An 18,564-nucleotide genomic window follows, 5' to 3' on the forward strand; every position below is an offset into this window, starting at 1 on the left:
ACTGGAGCGAAAGAGGCTTGGCAAAGGGCGAGGAAGAGAGGGAAGCGACGCTCCAGCCGGGTCCGACGCTACCGCCGGCACTCTGTCTTGAACCACTGTGCTCAGGGGAGAGCGCGAACGCAGTCCCCCACTACCAGAAATTATGCAGTCGAGATTCCCACATTTGGGGAGTTCGCAGACATCTGCCCACTGAACGTGCAATGTAAACTGTAGACTGTAGACTCTTGTCCAATGAAAAGCCGCGATTGTCTACAGTTTGATTAGACCCTGGGCCAATCGGAGGGCTGCATTGTCTAAAGTTTCAAATCACGGCCAATCAGCGCTGAGGATTTTCTAAAGTTTCTCTCACTCTGGACGCTCACAATTTATTGGGTCAGAGAGTTCATCTGCTGTCGAGATAAAATCATATGCTGAAGTGATTTCGTGTGGTAAGTTATTTTTATACTGTTATATTGATGCACAGTATGTTTTGGTCAAGGCACGTTTGAAATATCTCACTCTTTGTGCAGTATTCGTGAGGCTGCGCCTTCAAAAAGTACACCTGTCATAGAGATTTTGTGTGATAAGTTATTTTTATACTGTTATATTGATGCACAGTATGTTTTGGTCACATCACGTTTGAAATATTTCACTCTTTGTGCAGCATTTTGTCTGTGTTCGTGAGGCTGCGCCGTCATAAAGTACACCTGTTGTAGTGATTTATAGTGGTAGGTTATTTTTATCCTGTTCTGATAAACAGTATGTTTTGCTCACATCACGTTTGATATATTTTACTGTGTGTGCAGTATTTTGTCTGTGTGTGTGACGCTGCGCCGTCAGACGTTCACCCATTACAGAGATTTTGTGTGGTAAGCTATTTTTATATTGCTAAGATCACATCACGTTTGAAATCTCTCACTCTTTGTGAAGTGTTTGGTCTGTGCTGGTGACGCTGTGCCGTCAGAAAGTTCACCTTTCCAAGATATTTCGTGTGGTAAGTTGTTTTTATACTGTGATATTATTTAAATGAATATTTGGCTGCACAAAACCTGAAAAAGTTTAGCTTTTGTATTATTTTCGACGATCGCGTCGGTTTGATAGCTCAGTATACACAGATGTTTCATTACAATATAGAAACAAACATGCTGATAAATAAATATCCCTTTATATGTAGCAATATATGTTACCATGGCGATTGTTATCATTAGTTGTAACTATGAGAAGTGAAGAACATCTTAAGATCTTAACTGGGACAAAACATATGCCCAATACCTGTATTTGTTATCATAAGAATATAGTAAAATCGTTATTGCCATAGACTGAATAATATATCACTGATTCTCAAGGCCTGGGACAAAAACATATTCAGCAATTACTGCTATAAGCTTTAAAATGAAAATGTGCATACATTAAATATGATTTGTTATGTTATTTCAAGTATTATATGTGTAAATGATATCATATTAATGAGAGTATGTATTTAACATGCTTAGAATGTATTTTACCTTACCTTATATCAGCCATATGGAGGTTGATATTAATAGCTGCCCCTTAAAAAACACAAAATACAACTGTAAGCATTTGAAAAAAAATGTATAACAGAGCAATTGATATGATAATTCATGTTTTCATTGCCACTGTCAAATGCATCATCTCTGTAAGCATTGTTAACCCTTGTCAGATAATTTATTTTGATGATATTTCATTTATTTGTTAATTATCAAACATGTAAAAATGAAAAAAAAAAAGACTTAACACACAAAATGTTTTTTTAATACTTTATCATGAGCTCAGAGCTAAGACCATATTCCCTCTCTATATTTGTGATGTTTATAAGAATACTTCTTACAGGTGAATTAGACATGGATCCACTGTTGCCCACCCTGAGCATCGTTGACACCAGTGTGCCACAGGACAGACAACAGTGCTTTCTTAAAGCATCGAAGGACGCCAAGACCCTGGCCTCTCGCAACAGGTGCTTCGAGCGGAACACTAGCCAGGACAAAAAAACTGCTTGTGAGGAAGGTAATATCTGATTTATGCGTTTCTGTCATATGCGTACACTGCAGACTGTTATTTGCATTAATGTTATTTTATGTCTTAGCTAAAAAAAGATGCCAGCACATTACTTGTGCGCCATCTGAGGTCCAGTATCTCGGCCAGCTCATTCTAAACTTTGGCAAGTACAATGGACAAAGTTTTAAATGGCTGGTGGAGAATGACGTTGGCTACATTAAATAGTAAGTATGTTGCTATACATTTGTATAAGCTGTTTTTACACAAATTAATTATCTTTTTGAAATTTCAGTGTGCTGGATCTACACATCAAGGAGCGTCGCCATCAAGGAAGAAAAGAGGGCCCAGGTGAGTATATAAAGGACCTTCTGTTACAGTATGTGCAACTGTTTCCACAGGTTTCCTGCCACCTCGAGGTCAATGTCGACAGTGCCATCTACGGTCAGGGCCGCTTCAGATCCTTCACGTTCCTGGAGATGTGGCAGTGGTACAGCCTGCACAAGACCCTGCAGGCGGATCCACAAGCTGGTAGTGCCCAAGAAAAGAAGATGGCACAGGAGGCGTTCTGCTCTGTGCGGCAGTGGCTGACGATGAAGGAGGAGGACATCAGCGTCAAGACACTGAAGCGGTTCCGGCAGTACATTCTCAACAAAGAGGTAGGTTTTATTTATTTCTTTTAAATGTGACTTTATTAAAAAAATATATATCATGCTGGCAACATTTCATGCAAACTACAACCTGTAACTCACAGAAACCCCTAGAAGACAGGCCTCTTCCTGCAGCGGCCGCCAGCTCCAGCTCGTCGGGATCTAGAGGTGATGGTGGATGGGCGGATGATGCGCTACTGGTGGAAGCCCTCAGTGCTTTCGAAGCACAAGGTGTATATCCCTTTTATTATTGTCTTTAATTGTTCATGTACCATAGCATAAATCTTTTATTAATAAATAAATCAATGACACACAATATCAAAACACTGTGCTGATGAGATTGTCTTCTTGCTGCTTTGACACTGACTTTTGCCCATCTTGTGTTTTTTTTTCCTCCTTTAGCAGTTGAGGACAAAGGTGGTCTGCCGAAGAAACCACTCAGCTTCCCTGAAAGACAAGGTATATCACATAATGAATGTCACTTATTAACATTTATTCATACTGTTGTAGCATGAACTACAGCTGAGGGCGCTCCTGTGAAATATTTATTTAAGGTAATGGAGCAAGGACATGTTCACTGTACTTAGGATAGTATATTATCTTCTGAAGAAAGTTTTATTCGTTTTATTATTTATGTTTTTCTATTGGCTACAGAACAAACAGTGTTAAGCTAGTTAAGCCTTTACTTTCTCACGCTGAATATGGTAACACTTCAGTATAATAGTCCTTTAGTTAATCAATTTACTAACACTAAGTGTCGCCAATCTTGTGCAGCATTTATTAATTACAGTTCAACATTAATGCATTATTAAAATCCAAAGTTGTGCTTGTTGCACAGTGCATTATTGAACTAACGTTATTTAACTTAAATAACATCATTAACAAAGATAAATTAATACTGTAATTAATGTATTAAATTTCTTGTTCATGTTAGTAAATGCATTAACTAATATTAACTAATGAACTATTACTCTAAAGTGTTACCTTAAAGGGTGACACTTTACAATAAGTTTGTATTAGTTAATGTCAAAGCATTTACTACCATAAACAAGCAATGAACAATACACTTAATACAGTATTTGTTCGTGTTACAGTCATCCATGCCAACTCACAGTCCATCAACTAAGCATTAAATATTATTTTAATAAAGCATTAGTACATGTTGAACTATGATTAAAAATGTTGTACAAGCATTGTTCATAATTAGTACATGTTAGTAAATACATTATCTAATGAAACCTTATTGTAAAGTATGACCCAATATTATATACTGTCATCATGGTAAAGATAAATTATAAGAAATTAAGTTATTAGAACTATTATGTTTAGAAATGTGCCTGAACAAGTCCTCTCTCCATTACACATAAATTGTGAAAAATAAACTCAAATTTAACAGGGGGGCTTATAATTCCGGCTTCAACTGTGTGCATTAATAAATAAAATTCATCACACTAAGACACTGTCTTCTGATAATCACAACTGTGCTCATTTAGGAGCCGGGGAAGCAAAGAGAAGAAAACGTTCCTGTGAAGATCTGTCACAGAAGCCACACTCAGACTCTCCACTGTCTGCTGTAAGTTTATCATTTGTACATCACAATTAGGTGGTGTATATACTCCTGAATACAGTTTTGTGAGCATAGATGGGGAGGCCGTGCAAAAAGTATGAATATGTCAATGAAAAAGGTTTTACCTCTTATACTTACTTTGTTGAAGGCTCCTGCGTCGACTTCTTTATTGGAGGCTCCTGCATCAGCCTCATCAGTTCCTGGCCAGTCTTCTTCATCGGCTCCTGCATCAGCCTCGTCATTTCCTGCCTCTGCTTCTTCATCGGCTCCTGTATCAGCCTCGTCAGTTCCTGCCTTGGCTTCTTCATCGGCTCCTGCATCAGCCTCGTCATTTCCTGCCTCTGCTTCTTCATCGGCTCCTGCATCAGCCTCGTCAGTTCCTGCCTTGGCTTCTTCATCGGCTCCTGCATCAGCCTCGTCAGTTCCTGCCTTGGCTTCTTCTTCGGCTCCTGCATCAGCCTCGTCAGTTCCTGCCTTGGCTTCTTCTTCGGCTCCTGCATCAGCCTCGTCAGTTCCTGCCTCGGCTTCTTCATCGGCTCCTGCATCAGCCTCGTCAGTTCCTGCCTCGGCTTCTTCATCGGCTCCTGCATCAGCTTCTGTGTCAGCTTCTGACGTTCAAACTAGAAGGTCATCTGGTGGGTCAACACACAGTGACCCAGCACATTCTGAGGTAACTGTCAAAGAACTCTGTGGTTGTGAAGATAAGAAAAATTAATACTTTAATACTAAAACTTTAATTGATTTTAACAGTTTTGTCTCGGTTATTCTAATTACCAGGTGTTATTTGAGGGTTGGCACAAGATGTGGGAGTCTGGTCTTCATGGGCTGCCCAGTGCAGACATACTGTGGCTTAAGGAGGATGCTGAAAGGGGACTCTTTCAGAGGGCCATGTCTTATAAAGACAAACATGGAAACAGAAAGTGGAGGAAAGTCCTGAAGGATGACCGGATGTGGTTTCACCCTCCAGAATTTCCTGGAGTGGTGGAAGGAAAAGTCCCCTCAGCAGACTCCTTTTTTCACAGCTCCGTTTTTTTCTGGAGACCAGTCGGTGTGTGGCGTTACAGTCTTCGGTGCCCAAGGTCTGACTGCCCAGCACGCACCAATCAGAAGGCTTTTCTCTACCGTTGTGGGTATTCATCCACGGTAAGACAGATCTGCCACATGTCTGGCTGGTACTCCATGCTGACTGAGGTCCTGGCATGCAACGCCTGTAGAAAGGCTGCAAAGGAGTCGGAAGAGCATACTATTGGTCGTTTCCTGTCATGGGATCAGTGCATCCTTAATCAGCTCAGTCCAGCTCACAGAGCGGTGTTTCCTGCTGTCTTGACGCTACGGTGAGTCTCTAGCAGAATACAAATCATTGTAAAATTATTCAGAGTCTAATAAAAGTTAAGACTCACCATCATCTAATGATTGTGTTGCTCCTATGATTCTAGGCGTGGCGTGGACAAGCAGGTGATCCGCCTGATGAGGGATCGCACTGAGGGAAACACCATGGTGAAAGTTTGGAGACAGGTGCAGGAGAGCCACTGCGAGGACTATCTGCAGAGAAAGGACTTGTACACCACTCTTCTCAGCCAGTACAACAAACCTGGGAAGATCACTCGTAAGTCAGAGTTAATTGTTTTCTTTAAGGGATAGTTCACCCAGAAATGAGTAGTTTTAAACCTTTATGAGTTTCTCTCTTTTGTTAAACACAAAAGAAGATATTCTGAGGAAAGCCGAAATCCTGTAACCATTGACTTCCATTGTAAAAAAAACAAACAAATACTATGGAAGTCAATGGTTACAGGTTTCTGACATTTTTCTAAATAACTTGTTTAGTGTTTAAAAGAAACCCATAATGGTTTACAATCATTAAAAGGATCAGCAAATGATGAAAGAATTATTATTTTTAAATTCCTATCCTTTTGAGCATTTATTCAAAGATTAAGCAGCAAAGTGTCTGTTTTCTCTGCTTTTAGGGAGTTTGTGCCAGCAGTTCCAGCGACCACCAGCACGGAGAGAGCCGCCATCTGCCAGACTGATGAGAAAGGCGTTCCTTATCTCAGAGGCAGATAACATCGAGGACTACCGTACTCAGATTATGTCCACATTTGGGCAAGTCCTGAAGTACGACTCCACCAAGAAGGTAAATTTAACACAATGGAAAAAAAGTCAGTTTGTAAACGTATTGCTAAACCTTTTTACTGTTATTCTTTCAGGAAATCCTTTATCAGAGAGATTTTATCCTTAAAATATTATTGTCCACTTTTGCATCATGGGACATTTTAATCATTAATTATTAATGACAATTGATAAGTAAAGTATTAATAATTGTTTAATAATACATAATTATCAATAAATTAATATCTAATATGGGTTACTAGTGCTTTAAAATCCTGTTTGTCACCATCACCCGCACCAGATTATTAATCATACTTACCTACGTCTTTGTGTGTCGTTTTCTTCACTTCAGGTTTCCTCTTGCATGCTCTGCATCCGAAATCTAATGAGCTGCAATGCAAAAACACATTATTAATTCATTTCTGAATATTAGTGACTATTACTTTCTTGGTCTGGTGCAGAAAAAAAAAATACAAAATACAAAAATGTTTAAATCTGTTTGTGTTGTATTTGTTATCAGATCTGCAAGAAACTCTCTGGCGATGGAAAAGGCACTGCAGAGTGGTGTACCAATGTGGCCAACGAGCAGGGGCAGATCCTCATATCTGTTCTCACCTGTGAGGAGTCATTGGAGAAGATGAGGCCGATGGCTGAAGGCCTCATGGAGAGGTACAGGAGAGCTGACGAGGCACCGCCCGAACTCATGTATGTGGATCGTGGCTGCTGTCGCGTCCACGCTGTGTCCTCGGTTGAGCAGCTCTTCAGTGACTGGACGGACAGGGGCATGCTGGTACGGCTGGACATCTTTCATTGGATCCATCGATTCGATGCAGCCCTACGGACAGATCATCATCCAAAGTATGCCCTGTTCAAGTCTGCCCTCTCTGCTGCCGTCTTTGCCTACAACAAAGACGACATGGCTCTTCTGGTACAGGCGATACGTGCCGGTCACCCAACCAACTATGCCTCCCTGACTGACAGCCAGATCATCGAGCTGCGTGTCAGTAAATATGACCTCAGCCATTACGTCAGGAGGATCACAGTTGGTGCACAGGAAACATGTGCGCGCGTGCAGTGCGCCATTGATCTCCTGAAGGGAGCCGCAGGGATGGATGAGAACCAGGTGCATCTGTTTAAGGACTCTGCAGCCATCGACCACGTCTGGGAGAACCAGCAGAAGCACCTTGAATGCATCCAGGATCCACCAGGGAGGAACATGTACACCATCACCAAGTATGTGACCCGTTACGGTGTTCGTCTTGCGCGGTACAGTACGGTGAGAGGAAGCAACAGTCTGGAGGGCTTTCATTCCTTTCTGCCTGACATGATCCCGGGACCCCACTGTGCTGCTGTCCCGTTTCAAGTCTATCTGCTGGCTGGCATCGCACGCTGGAACTCTAACAGGGAGTCAGCCAGCGTCCAAGGGCGGAAAGGGAGGAAACATATGGTGTACATGTCTCCTCTGGTCCATCGCCTAAACCAAAGGTGCCAGGAGCTATTTGGGGAGGTGGAGGAGGCAAACTACAGGCCTCCGGTTCCTGCTGGTGATGAGCGCATTGGTCTGGAGTACCTGTTTTCCCAGTCCTCAGAGCCCTTCAGTGCTCCTGATCATTACGCTCAGACTAGAGAGACACTTCAGGCAGATGAGGATGAGGACGAAGATGTTCCGGCTGGGGTGGCAGAGGAAGAGGAAGAGCTGCAGGAGGAAGATGATGATGTGGGCTACTCCTCAGACCGCGAGAGGGACAGCCTGACTCCTCTGAGGAACCGTCTGTGCCTCACCGATCAGGCAGTGGCTGCTGAATTTGACCCCTGTGTGGAGGACGTGTGCGGTCCCAATCATCTGCCTGGGTACCAGCACGTAGAGGATCTGTGTAAAGTCCTTGTTGAGATCGCCCTGGAGGAAGGAAAACTTGCCCTAAATGAGTCGACCAGGCAAAAGGTCATCAGCGCCTGGAACAAGCTTGACCTCCATGACCGCAGCATCCAACAATTCGACAGCCTCTACTCTGCACGCTGGGGCAATGCTCTGTTTGGCCGCACCAGTGGAGATCCGACTGAGGCGTCCCTGGTGCAGAAGCTCAAGTTCAGCAAGCGGTACTCAGCCGCACACTTGGTGGACTCCAGAAAGAACCGGCTGATGTACTGCCTGGTCAAACAGCTGTGGCTTCATCCTGGTGTTGGAGGAAAAGCTAAAGGGTCACCGCTGAAACAGCAGATCACTAAACTGTACCAGCGTGTGCAGCAGAGAGTGACGGTGGACGATGATCAGCTCAGCAAACTTGGGATTCCCATCCTGAAAATAAATTCAAAGTGCGTGAGCGAGTTCATCAGGAGGCAGGAGGCACTGTCAGCCACAAACGTCACCGACCAGGGTCTGTCTGTCCTCCGTCGTCACCAGAGCGTCTCCAGCACCAGCCAGCCCCCCGCTGAGGAGCTTCCAGAGGAAAGACCCCATACCAGCCGGCCTGCAGTGCAGTATCCCATCACCACTTCTCTGGCCGGCACCCGAAAGTTGAAGCAAAGGCTCCCGCAAATCTTACCTGTCCCTCCCTCTGCTCTTGCTCAACCAGTTCCTGCGCCGGCCCATTCGATGCCCGCAGGACTCCGGCACACACACACTCCGCTGACTGCACCTCCCGCTGTTTCCTTGCCGCAGGCATCCACTCCGCTACTGTTGCCCTCAAGATCAACAGTCTACAAGAGGAAAAAGGCAGAACTCAGTGGCTCTGGACATCCAACCTCAGTGAAGGTTTACATCTGTGCTCTGTGTGGCCAACCAACTCAAGGCCACAAGAAATACAGAAAGAAGAGCTACTGTGAGAGCTCCAAAGCCTCCACGTCCACAAACCTTGCTGGGCAGACGTTTGACTGTTTTGAAGACTTTAAAAGGGCTGTGGACGTTCTCTTGGGCTCTCAGTCTCAGGCCTCCGAGTCTGTCTAACTGGACCTCTATCCATGTTGCGGTTCATAGTTCTTGACTTGTAACAGTATTATTGTTGCAAAAATGGATATGTTATAATAACAGTTGATTTTTTAAAAGTTTACAGGTTTTTACGGTTTGCACTAATTTGTTGACTGTATTTTACACTTATTGTTGCACAAATGTTCGCAATATTAACAGTTGACTGTTTCAGAGTATACATCGTTTTATACTAATTTGTAGATTGTAACTTATTGTTAATTTACAAAAGTTAAGCTTTTTTTACAGTTTGCACTAATTTGTTGATTGTTGTAGAAACAAATTTTATATTAACATTTGACTGTTTAAGTTTACAGTGTTTTACACTAATTTGTTGATTGTTGTAACACTGTTTTGTTCCAGAAATGTATGTTATATTAACAGTTTATTGTTTTACAGTTTACAGTATATCTTTAATTGTTTTCTTGTTTTTATTTATTTATTTATTTATGTATGTATTTATTTATGTTTATTAAGTATATATTATCATAATGTTATTTAAAGTACTTTAATATAATTATTTTATTTATTATTTATTTATTATAAAATTTCAGTAATAAAAAATATATAATTATGTTATTTAAAGTACTTTAATTATTACTTTGTGATAACTAATGTTGCTTTATATACTTTAATTGTTAGCTTTGTTTTTTTTTAAGAGGATTTATTTATTTTTTTATTTTTTTATATCTAAATGCTTGACCTGGCAGTATTTTTTAATGTATACAAATACATTCTTATATCTATAACTGCTATCAGTAATATTAAAACTAATGATTGTAATAGTAATGTGTTTTTTATTATGTACAAAGTATATCTATAGTATACATTTTTATGTCAGGCAGGTCTAACAATATGTTTAGAACTTTTCTTTTGCACTTTTAATAAATTTGGATAATAAAATACAATCTCGTGTTTCTTTTTGTATGTGTTGGAAGGACTTCATTGGTTTTTAAAAATTGACTAAATCTTCTGATTTTGAATTTAATTTAGAATCATTATCTAAGTCTATGACAATAATATGCAGTCCATTTTAATAGTAACCTCTGGTACAGGCGCTCTGAAAAGTCTATTGCTCCTCTGTGTTTTTCCAAGTCCAGCTCTGGAGTCGATGACAGCTTATCCTGTTGCCGTCAGATGGGATGCCAGTGGATTCATCCTTAAACCACATTCCAACATCAAGCTCCACCTGCAACACACAAATACAAAAACAGTACATTATTCAAATATCCTATGACATTACACTCTCAAAATAGAACTGTCGTAATTTGTTACAAAGTAGTTAGTTACTATAATTAAAATACTTGTCCAGTAACAAAGTAAGGGATTATTATTTATTTTATGTAATTGTATTACTGCTATTAGAAATATGATGGTATATCTGTATAATATAATAGAACAGATGCTAAATATTTCCATTTTTTGTTATACAAACATATTTAAGAATAATTCTACTAAACATTATGCATTTATAAAAAAGTTTGACCTTTAATTACTACTATTACATATGAATATTTTATTTATAGAACTGATATTACATATATTAATTTATATATTCCATTTGTTGAGGTTTATGGGGATTTTGAGTGAACCATTAAAAGTAATTTAATTTAAAAAGCAACTTAAATTTTAATAACAAACTTATTAAATGATCATTTCATGGTTCACTTTTATGCACAGTTAGGGTTGTTTGCTTTAATTTCAAAAGCACCACAGCATATGCAACATGTCCTGACAGTTACTACTATTTGTTTTGACGACATCACCAGGGGATTGTTCACTCGCAAAAGCAGTTCATTCATGGTTTGCTGAAACCCAATCAACCAATCAGGTGCTGTAATTGCCTACACTTCTAAAATGAAATTTGCACGCCGTACAGGTCGATCGCCATTCGCAGGGGTCAGCGTGGCCGGAGTGCAATGGTCAAGCCTCGCCCTGGGTGAACCACCTTCTTGATCATGGTATCTCCCCTGCCAGGTAAGTATGAGTTGCCGGGCGGCGCAAATGGCAGCCGCCGTTTTCTATCGGCCGTACTCCAGGGCGGTGATGCCCAGCCACCGAGCATGGGGAATGGGCCAGCAACCCCTGTCTCCTGACGGCGCTGTACTTGCAGCAGACGTGCCTGTGCCTGCAAACCACTCGCTAGTAACTGTGGCAACGCATGAAGAGTTTGAGCTTCCTCCAGATGCTTGCTTTGTGTATTGTCATCAGTTGGGGCTGCCAACACATGGATTCCACCGGAAGCACTCGATCTGGGCATAACAGACCCTCTATGGGGGGAGGGGAGGGGATCCTCCTGTTCTTTCTTTCTTTTCCTCCATCTGTTTTCTTTCTCTACAGATGCCGTTTTTCTCTGCTTAGTTTCTGATTTGGTCTATTTGGACATGTCGACCTCCTGCTTTGCTGCGGTTCGGACCGCCTTTGCCTAGAGCTCCGTGCTTTGCACTCTTGCCTTGTATGTTTTGTGTCCTGTTTTCTTACGTCAGCCTATCAGCACAGTGCTCAAACGACATAGCTTGAAGAAGACGACGGGATCTACAAACGTTCCGCAAAAGAACTTCACTGACGAAAGCGGAAGCGCCAACGAAACAACCTCCCGCTGCAAGCACCTTACATTCCTGGGACGGGAAACCACCGACGGCTGGCTGCGAAATTGCCTCTGGTTCAGATTGGTTTAGAACCGTCCCTCTGCCCAAAACGCCACAGACGTCTGCAAAAGATTGCAGTTCTTGAAACAAAGTTACCTCTGATCCGAGCCGAAGCGTTCGCTTACTTAATGGCAGATAAAATGATGACCTTTCACACGGTCTGCATTTGTTCCGTCAGTAACAGCGGCAGGCCGGTAAAAATAAAATTCGGACATTCCACAGGGCACACTCGCTCGGCGGACAAAAGCCACCGGGGGCTCTCTTTGCGTGTTCCTTCACCTGGTCAAACCGCTTTGAGGGGGGACCTTTCGAGTAGTTTTCGGCGTCAGAACGGGCTCTTCTAGCGACGGGTGGGCAGGCCTTCCACAGGCGCGCGCGGCTCTACTGGAGCAAAAGAGGCTTGGCAAAGGACGAGGAAGAGAGGGAAGCGCCGCTCCAGCGAGAGGGTGCTCGCTGCAGAGCCATTTGAGGAGAGCTGAGCTCCAGCGAGGGGGAGCATGAGCTGTCGCTCCTCCTCCTGTAAGCTGTTTTAATGCGTACACCAACCCCGCCCCTAACCCTACCCCCAGTGACATCACTCGTAGAAGAAGTGCAAAAAAGATGGAGCTCAAGCTTAAGCTCCCCCTCGCTGGAGCTCAGCTCTCCTCAAATGGCTCTGCAGCGAGCACCACTTGGCTCCAGCCGGGTCCGACGCTACCGCCTGAACTCTGTCTTGAACCACTGTGCTCAGGGGAGAGGAGAAGCCCCTGTCTGCAGCTCGCAGATCTGGGCGGGGATGAATGTGGGGCGGGGCTGCACATTCAGCCACGCCCATCTGTAATTTCATTGGTTAGTGGAAACGTAATAGCGTGAATGCCCACTACGTGGTGTCAGTAAACAGGAAATGCATGTACAATTTCTTAAATATTGTTTTTATTGTTAATAAACACAGAAATTCACAAAAGTGGACATTCTTGCTGAGTGTTTTGAATGTTAATTAAGTTAACAGTTATGTGAATTTCATAATGGTATTTTTCCTGCTAAAAAATATTACAAAAGACTCAAAAGACTCTTTTCACAATGGTGTCACTTCAGAAACGCAGTGATTTTAGTTCTGATATTTTAATGGTTGATTATTTTGCTTCAAAATGCAAATTCATATTGCATATTTACAACAAATAAAGATGGAGAGAGAAAAATAAATAAATAAATAAAAATGCAGTGTTTTTAGTTCAGTTTAATTTTTTCCCTTTGAATGGAAGAGTTCTCTGGAAAATTTACAATTGAAAATATTAAAATTATACTTTGATTTAAGACCATTAAAAATATTGGGCATGTGTCCAATTGTTTTTCTTTCAATACTGCACTGCTTTGAGTTTTATTAAGAGCAGGGATAAGCTATTATTTATTAAGGGAAGTATACCTTTGTAACCTTTTTACTTATTAAATCAGATTATTTCATAATATAATGGATTTATTTTTACTTTGATGCTGCTATGAATATACATGTATATGATCTGTTATATGTAAATGTTCCAGCATGAGTAAAATTTTATATTATTTTTTTTTCATATTACATGGTGTGTCATCTATGAATGCAATCAATTTCATTATTTATCATTTACTAATCCATTAAAGTTTTGTTCAGTTACTCCATTTGAATGAAGACAGTGCTCTGCTGCTACCTACTGGGTGGTTTTAATATCTGTTCTACAATTTAATTAATGAGTTACAAATAATTTCATAATCTAATATTACTGAATAAAAATGCAGTCTTCTTGGTTTTATTTTTGTATTATTTGTAAATGCAGGGTAAATACTTTAATACCACTTTCTAACAACCCTTCTGTGTCCATTTCTGCACTGTAGAAAATATTTTTTATAATGATTTTGTTTGGTTATTAAGAGTCACATACAACATTGTTATTCTATTTCATTTAATTAGAATATTAAATACACTTAATATTATATTAATAGTGTGGCACAAACGGCCAGTTTTATTTATTACTTATCTATCAGGACACAAATTAATGAAAATAAATTTGACATTAATAAGTGCAGCACTCGTGTAAACTTCTGATTTTTTTTATTTGACAAATCCTGAGAAATAAATACCAACTTCATCTTCAGTAAAACACCAACACAAAGCAATACAGTCAGTTGAAAGTCCCTCTTTCTCGGTTCAAGTAAAAATCTGGCAGATCTGTGTTTTTTAGATGTCAGATGTCTCACCTACAGAACATCTGTGTATGCACATGCACACGTACAAAAGGAAGACTGACAATTTATAGAAAATAATAATAATAATTTAAGATACAGCAGTTTGTGATTATTATCTTTAATAAACATAAAAACAATTATATATTTTTTACAGGGAAATTCCACTACAGCATTAGTAACAATCTGCAGTAAAAAGTGCTTGGCATATTCTGTACTCTTTATCATGTGTACACACACACACACACACACACAGCCTGCTTCTTGAATTTTGGATTACTGACAATGGCTCGGCGAGGCAGTGGCGCAGTATGTAGTGCTGCCACCTCACAGCAAGAACCTTGCTGGGTCGCTGATTCGAACCTCGGCTCAGTTGGCGTTTCTGTGTGGAGTTTGCATGTTCTCCCTGCCTTCGCCTGGGTTTCCTCCGGGTGCTCCGGTTTCCCCCACAGTCCAAAGACATGCGGTAAAGGTGAATTGGGTAGGCTAAATTGTCTGTAGTGTATGAGTGTGTGTGGATGTTCCCCAGAGATGGGTTGCGGCTGGAAGGGCATCCGCTGCGTAAAAACCTGCTGGATAAGTTGGCGGTCCATTCCGCTGTTGTGACTCCGGATTAATAAAGGGACAAAACCGACAAGAAAATGAATGAATGAATGAATGAATGAATGACAATGGCTCAGAAGGTCCTGGATGTCAGTGAGAGTTGCAGAAATGTCCCATCACCATCCTGTGTGACAACTCTCAGTAGGATACACTACAGGATCTCAGGCATCTGTACAAAATAACCAACAATCATCAACATGTCGCTTAACATACAGTATATTAAAGTTAAACTCAAAGAATTAAATTTGTTTATACTAGGCATGCCCCCTCCTCACATTCCCCTTTGCATAAGTTTCATGCATGGGTTATAAAGTAAACAAAAAAAAAAAAAAAGAGAACATGAAGTGTAAATAAATATATTAAAAATTATTAAAGAGCCCATATTATACATGAAATAGGGTCATATCTTGGTTGTAAGGGTCTCCAACAACAGTCTAATATGCATGCAAGGTCAAAAAACACTTTCATGGTCTTATAATCTGCATTTATTTTTACCTAATTATCCCAGCGACTCCTGTATGAATCGTCCAGTGATTCATTTGTTCCCAAACCCCTCCTTAGCGCGGAGCTAATCTGCGCTGATTGGACCGATGACAGTCTGTTGCGATTGGTCGACTGCCTTCAGTCAGAGAGGGAAATGGCCAATAGCTAATCAGCAATTTAAAAAGTAATCACAGTTCATACACGCTTGATAGTGTAGACGTGGATTTTAGCTGCCACACTATGGCGAGTGGATAGTGCCACGGATAACCGAACGAAGGAGACAGTCGTGTACTCGCCATACCACACACACACCTCCGGAACACAACGCTCCCGCTTCCGCCCGCACCTGCCAGGTTTTAGCCTGAGAACCCGCTCCGTTTTCTGCCCGCCGCGCCCGGTCACGCTAGAGCGGAGAACACAACCAAAAATCACCCAGTATACAGTCCAGACAGCCAAGCTGTCTGCACTAACACACACACAAGCACCACGCAGACTCTCTCTTTCTAATTCGCATAGCAATATCCGTGATATTGCTAGACAGCCCGCTCCCGTCCCAAATTAAACCCGTTACCGACCGCTCCCGCGATTTATTCGGAAATTTATTCCCGCGGCTGTCCCCGCGCCAGATTTCTGCGGCGCGGGAATAAATTTCCGAATAAATCGCGGGAGCAGAACTCTAGCACGGAGCTCCATAAACAAACAGCACGCGTCGCGTTTTTAACGTGACTTTGCACGCGATAAGATAAAATATCCAGTTAACCTGATACAGTACACGCGGTTACAAGTAACAAATCACAACTAAATACATTTGCAAGCTAGAGTCAACGAGGCAACAACTTTAACCGCACGTACTTACACTGGAGAAATGGAGAAAGAAACCCATCCTGACGTCCATCAGTAAGCTTTACTGATCCTTCCTTTAACAAACTCAGATGAAGTATTCTTTGTAGCATGTAGCTTCCAGAAGTTTCCAACTGCTTGGTTATAATGCTGAGGTTTCATCTTTGGGTAGAGACTCAATATATCCATCTGCAGTGTGACTTCAATCGACCGGCATGTTTGTGTGCGTGTGTTTGTGGGTGTGCGTGTGTTTGTGGGTGTGCGTGTGTGTCTGGGTTTCTGCGTCAGAGGGCGGGGCCTCAGGTTTGAAATCTCCCGGGTTTGCGCGTGCACGTGAATAACTTGGTTTCGTTCGTACGTCATGGCGAAACACCTAATGAGTCGGTATCAAGGCGACTCGTTTGAAGCACTATGAGTCGACTCTTTTATAGATGAATCAACAGTTTTAAACACTGTATTCTTACAGATTTAAGCCTTAGCTGGATACTTCACTTCACTTAGAGCTGTGTTACACACTACATGGAGGGGAATTTTCAAAAACCCATAATATGGGCTCTTTAAATGCACAAATCTATTAAAACAAAAGAGAGAAAAAACTGAGGTAAAATAAAATAAAACAGAGAATATGCTCCACAGGAATCATAGTGATGACTATATATCAATGCCAATGATCTGCAAACAGAATGTAGTATAGATCAGTAAGTTAAGAATCAAGTTTTATATTGTACATATTTAGCATTAACATTACCAGAGTATATAAATTAGAGAACATGCCACAAAGAAAAATATATTTTGTTATCTTTGATATTAATAAACTTCATGTGATGGACTGTTTTGCTCAAAACTCTTTAAAGTTTACATTATTCTTCTAAGTGAATAAAACCACCAACTGTACGATCAACCTGGAAAACGCCAACCCTAACACAGAAAACATTTTTTTTTAGGCTTTAAAACTTCATATCTCCTTAAAGGCCTTTAATTAAATAAATGACACATAATACGTGAGGTGTACTGCACTATAATTTGACCATTTACATGACAGAAGATGTGTACTTACCATGCAGAGATGAAAACCGGAATCGAAAGCATACATTACATCAACGTCTGTTTCCGTGAACCAATGAAAGACTTGTAGGCGGAGTGACATGTTCAGTCTCGCCCATTTATGGGCGGGGCTGCATATTCAGCTCCGCCCCATATTCAGCCCCGCCCCGATCTGCGGGCTGCAGACGGGTGTACTTGGGGGAGAGCGCGAATGCAGTCCCCCACTAACAAAAATTATGCAGTCGAGATTCCCACATTTGGGGAATTCGCAGGGGTCAGCGTGGCCGGAGTGCAATGGCCAAGCCTCGCCCTGAGTGGACCACCTTCTTGATCATGGTATCTCCCCTGCCAGGTAAGTATGAGTTGCCGGGCGGCGCAAATGGCAGCCGCCGTTTTCTATCGGCCGTACTCCAGGGCGGTGATGCCCAGCCACCGAGCATGGGGAATGGGCCAGCAACCCCTGTCTCCTGACGGCGCTGTACTTGCAGCAGACGTGCCTGTGCCTGCAAACCACTCGCTAGTAACTGTGGCAACGCATGAAGAGTTTGAGCTTCCTCCAGATGCTTGCTTTGTGTTTTGTCATCAGTTGGGGCTGCCAACACATGGATTCCACCGGACGCACTCGATCTGGGCATAACAGACCCTCTATGGGGGGAGGGGAGGGGATCCTCCTGTTCTTTCTTTCTTTTCCTCCATCTGTTTTCTTTCTCTACAGATGCCGTTTTTCTCTGCTTAGTTTCTGATTTGGTCTATTTGGACATGTCGACCTCCTGCTTTGCTGCGGTTCGGACCGCCTTTGCCTAGAGCTCCGTGCTTTGCACTCTTGCCTTGTATGTTTTGTGTCCTGTTTTTTTACGTCAGCCTATCAGCACAGTGCTCAAACGACATAGCTTGAAGAAGACGACGGGATCTACAAACGTTCCGCAAAAGAACTTCACTGACGAAAGCGGAAGCGCTAACGAAACAACCTCCCGCTGCAAGCACCTTACATTCCTGGGACGGGAAACCACCGACGGCTGGCTGCGAAATTGCCTCTGGTTCAGATTGGTTTAGAACCGTCCCTCTGCCCAAAACGCCACAGACGTCTGCAAAAGATTGCAGTTCTTGAAACAAAGTTACCTCTGATCCGAGCCGAAGCGTTCGCTTACTTAATGGCAGATAAAATGATGACCTTTCACACGGTCTGCATTCGTTCCGTCAGTAACAGCGGCAGGCCGGTAAAAATAAAATTCTGACATTCCACAGGGCACACTCGCTTGGCGGACAAAAGCCACCGGGGGCTCTCTTTGCGTGTTCCTTCACCTGGTCAAACCGCTTTGAGGGGGGACCTTTCGAGTAGTTTTCGGCGTCAGAACGGGCTCTTCTAGCGACGGGTGGGCAGGCCTTCCACAGGCGCGCACGGCTCTACTGGAGCAAAAGAGGCTTGGCAGAGGACGAGGAAGAGAGGGAAGCGCCGCTCCAGCGAGGGGGTGC

General features: G+C 42.2%; 1 protein-coding gene and 2 non-coding genes across 3 annotated transcripts; 1 reads left to right on the plus strand and 2 right to left on the minus strand.

Annotated features, from left to right (window-relative positions):
* Positions 1-375: 375 nt before the first annotated feature.
* LOC137491175 (uncharacterized) lies at positions 376-9,675 on the plus strand. Its single transcript, XM_087248363.2, has 14 exons — positions 376-428; positions 644-707; positions 910-973; positions 1,831-2,004; positions 2,084-2,219; positions 2,288-2,651; positions 2,747-2,873; positions 3,045-3,101; positions 4,136-4,215; positions 4,358-4,879; positions 4,987-5,543; positions 5,646-5,815; positions 6,174-6,340; positions 6,836-9,675. Exons 4-14 carry the CDS (start codon positions 1,842-1,844, stop codon positions 9,257-9,259), a joined length of 4,767 nt encoding a protein of 1,588 aa, XP_087104489.1. The 5' UTR covers positions 376-428; positions 644-707; positions 910-973; positions 1,831-1,841; the 3' UTR covers positions 9,260-9,675.
* A 1,430-nt stretch (positions 9,676-11,105) lies between these two features.
* Positions 11,106-11,262, minus strand: LOC137494486 (U1 spliceosomal RNA). Its single transcript, XR_015487074.1, has one exon. It is a non-coding gene; the product is annotated as a U1 spliceosomal RNA (small nuclear RNA).
* Positions 11,263-17,287: 6,025 nt separating this feature from the next.
* Positions 17,288-17,451, minus strand: LOC137494450 (U1 spliceosomal RNA). Its single transcript, XR_015486643.1, has one exon. It is a non-coding gene; the product is annotated as a U1 spliceosomal RNA (small nuclear RNA).
* Between the last annotated feature and the right edge of the window lie 1,113 nt (positions 17,452-18,564).

The sequence above is a fragment of the Danio rerio genome, chromosome 4 (assembly GCF_052040795.2).
Source record: "Danio rerio strain M-AB ecotype USA chromosome 4, GRCz13ab, whole genome shotgun sequence".
Taxonomy (NCBI): Eukaryota; Metazoa; Chordata; class Actinopteri; order Cypriniformes; family Danionidae; genus Danio; species Danio rerio.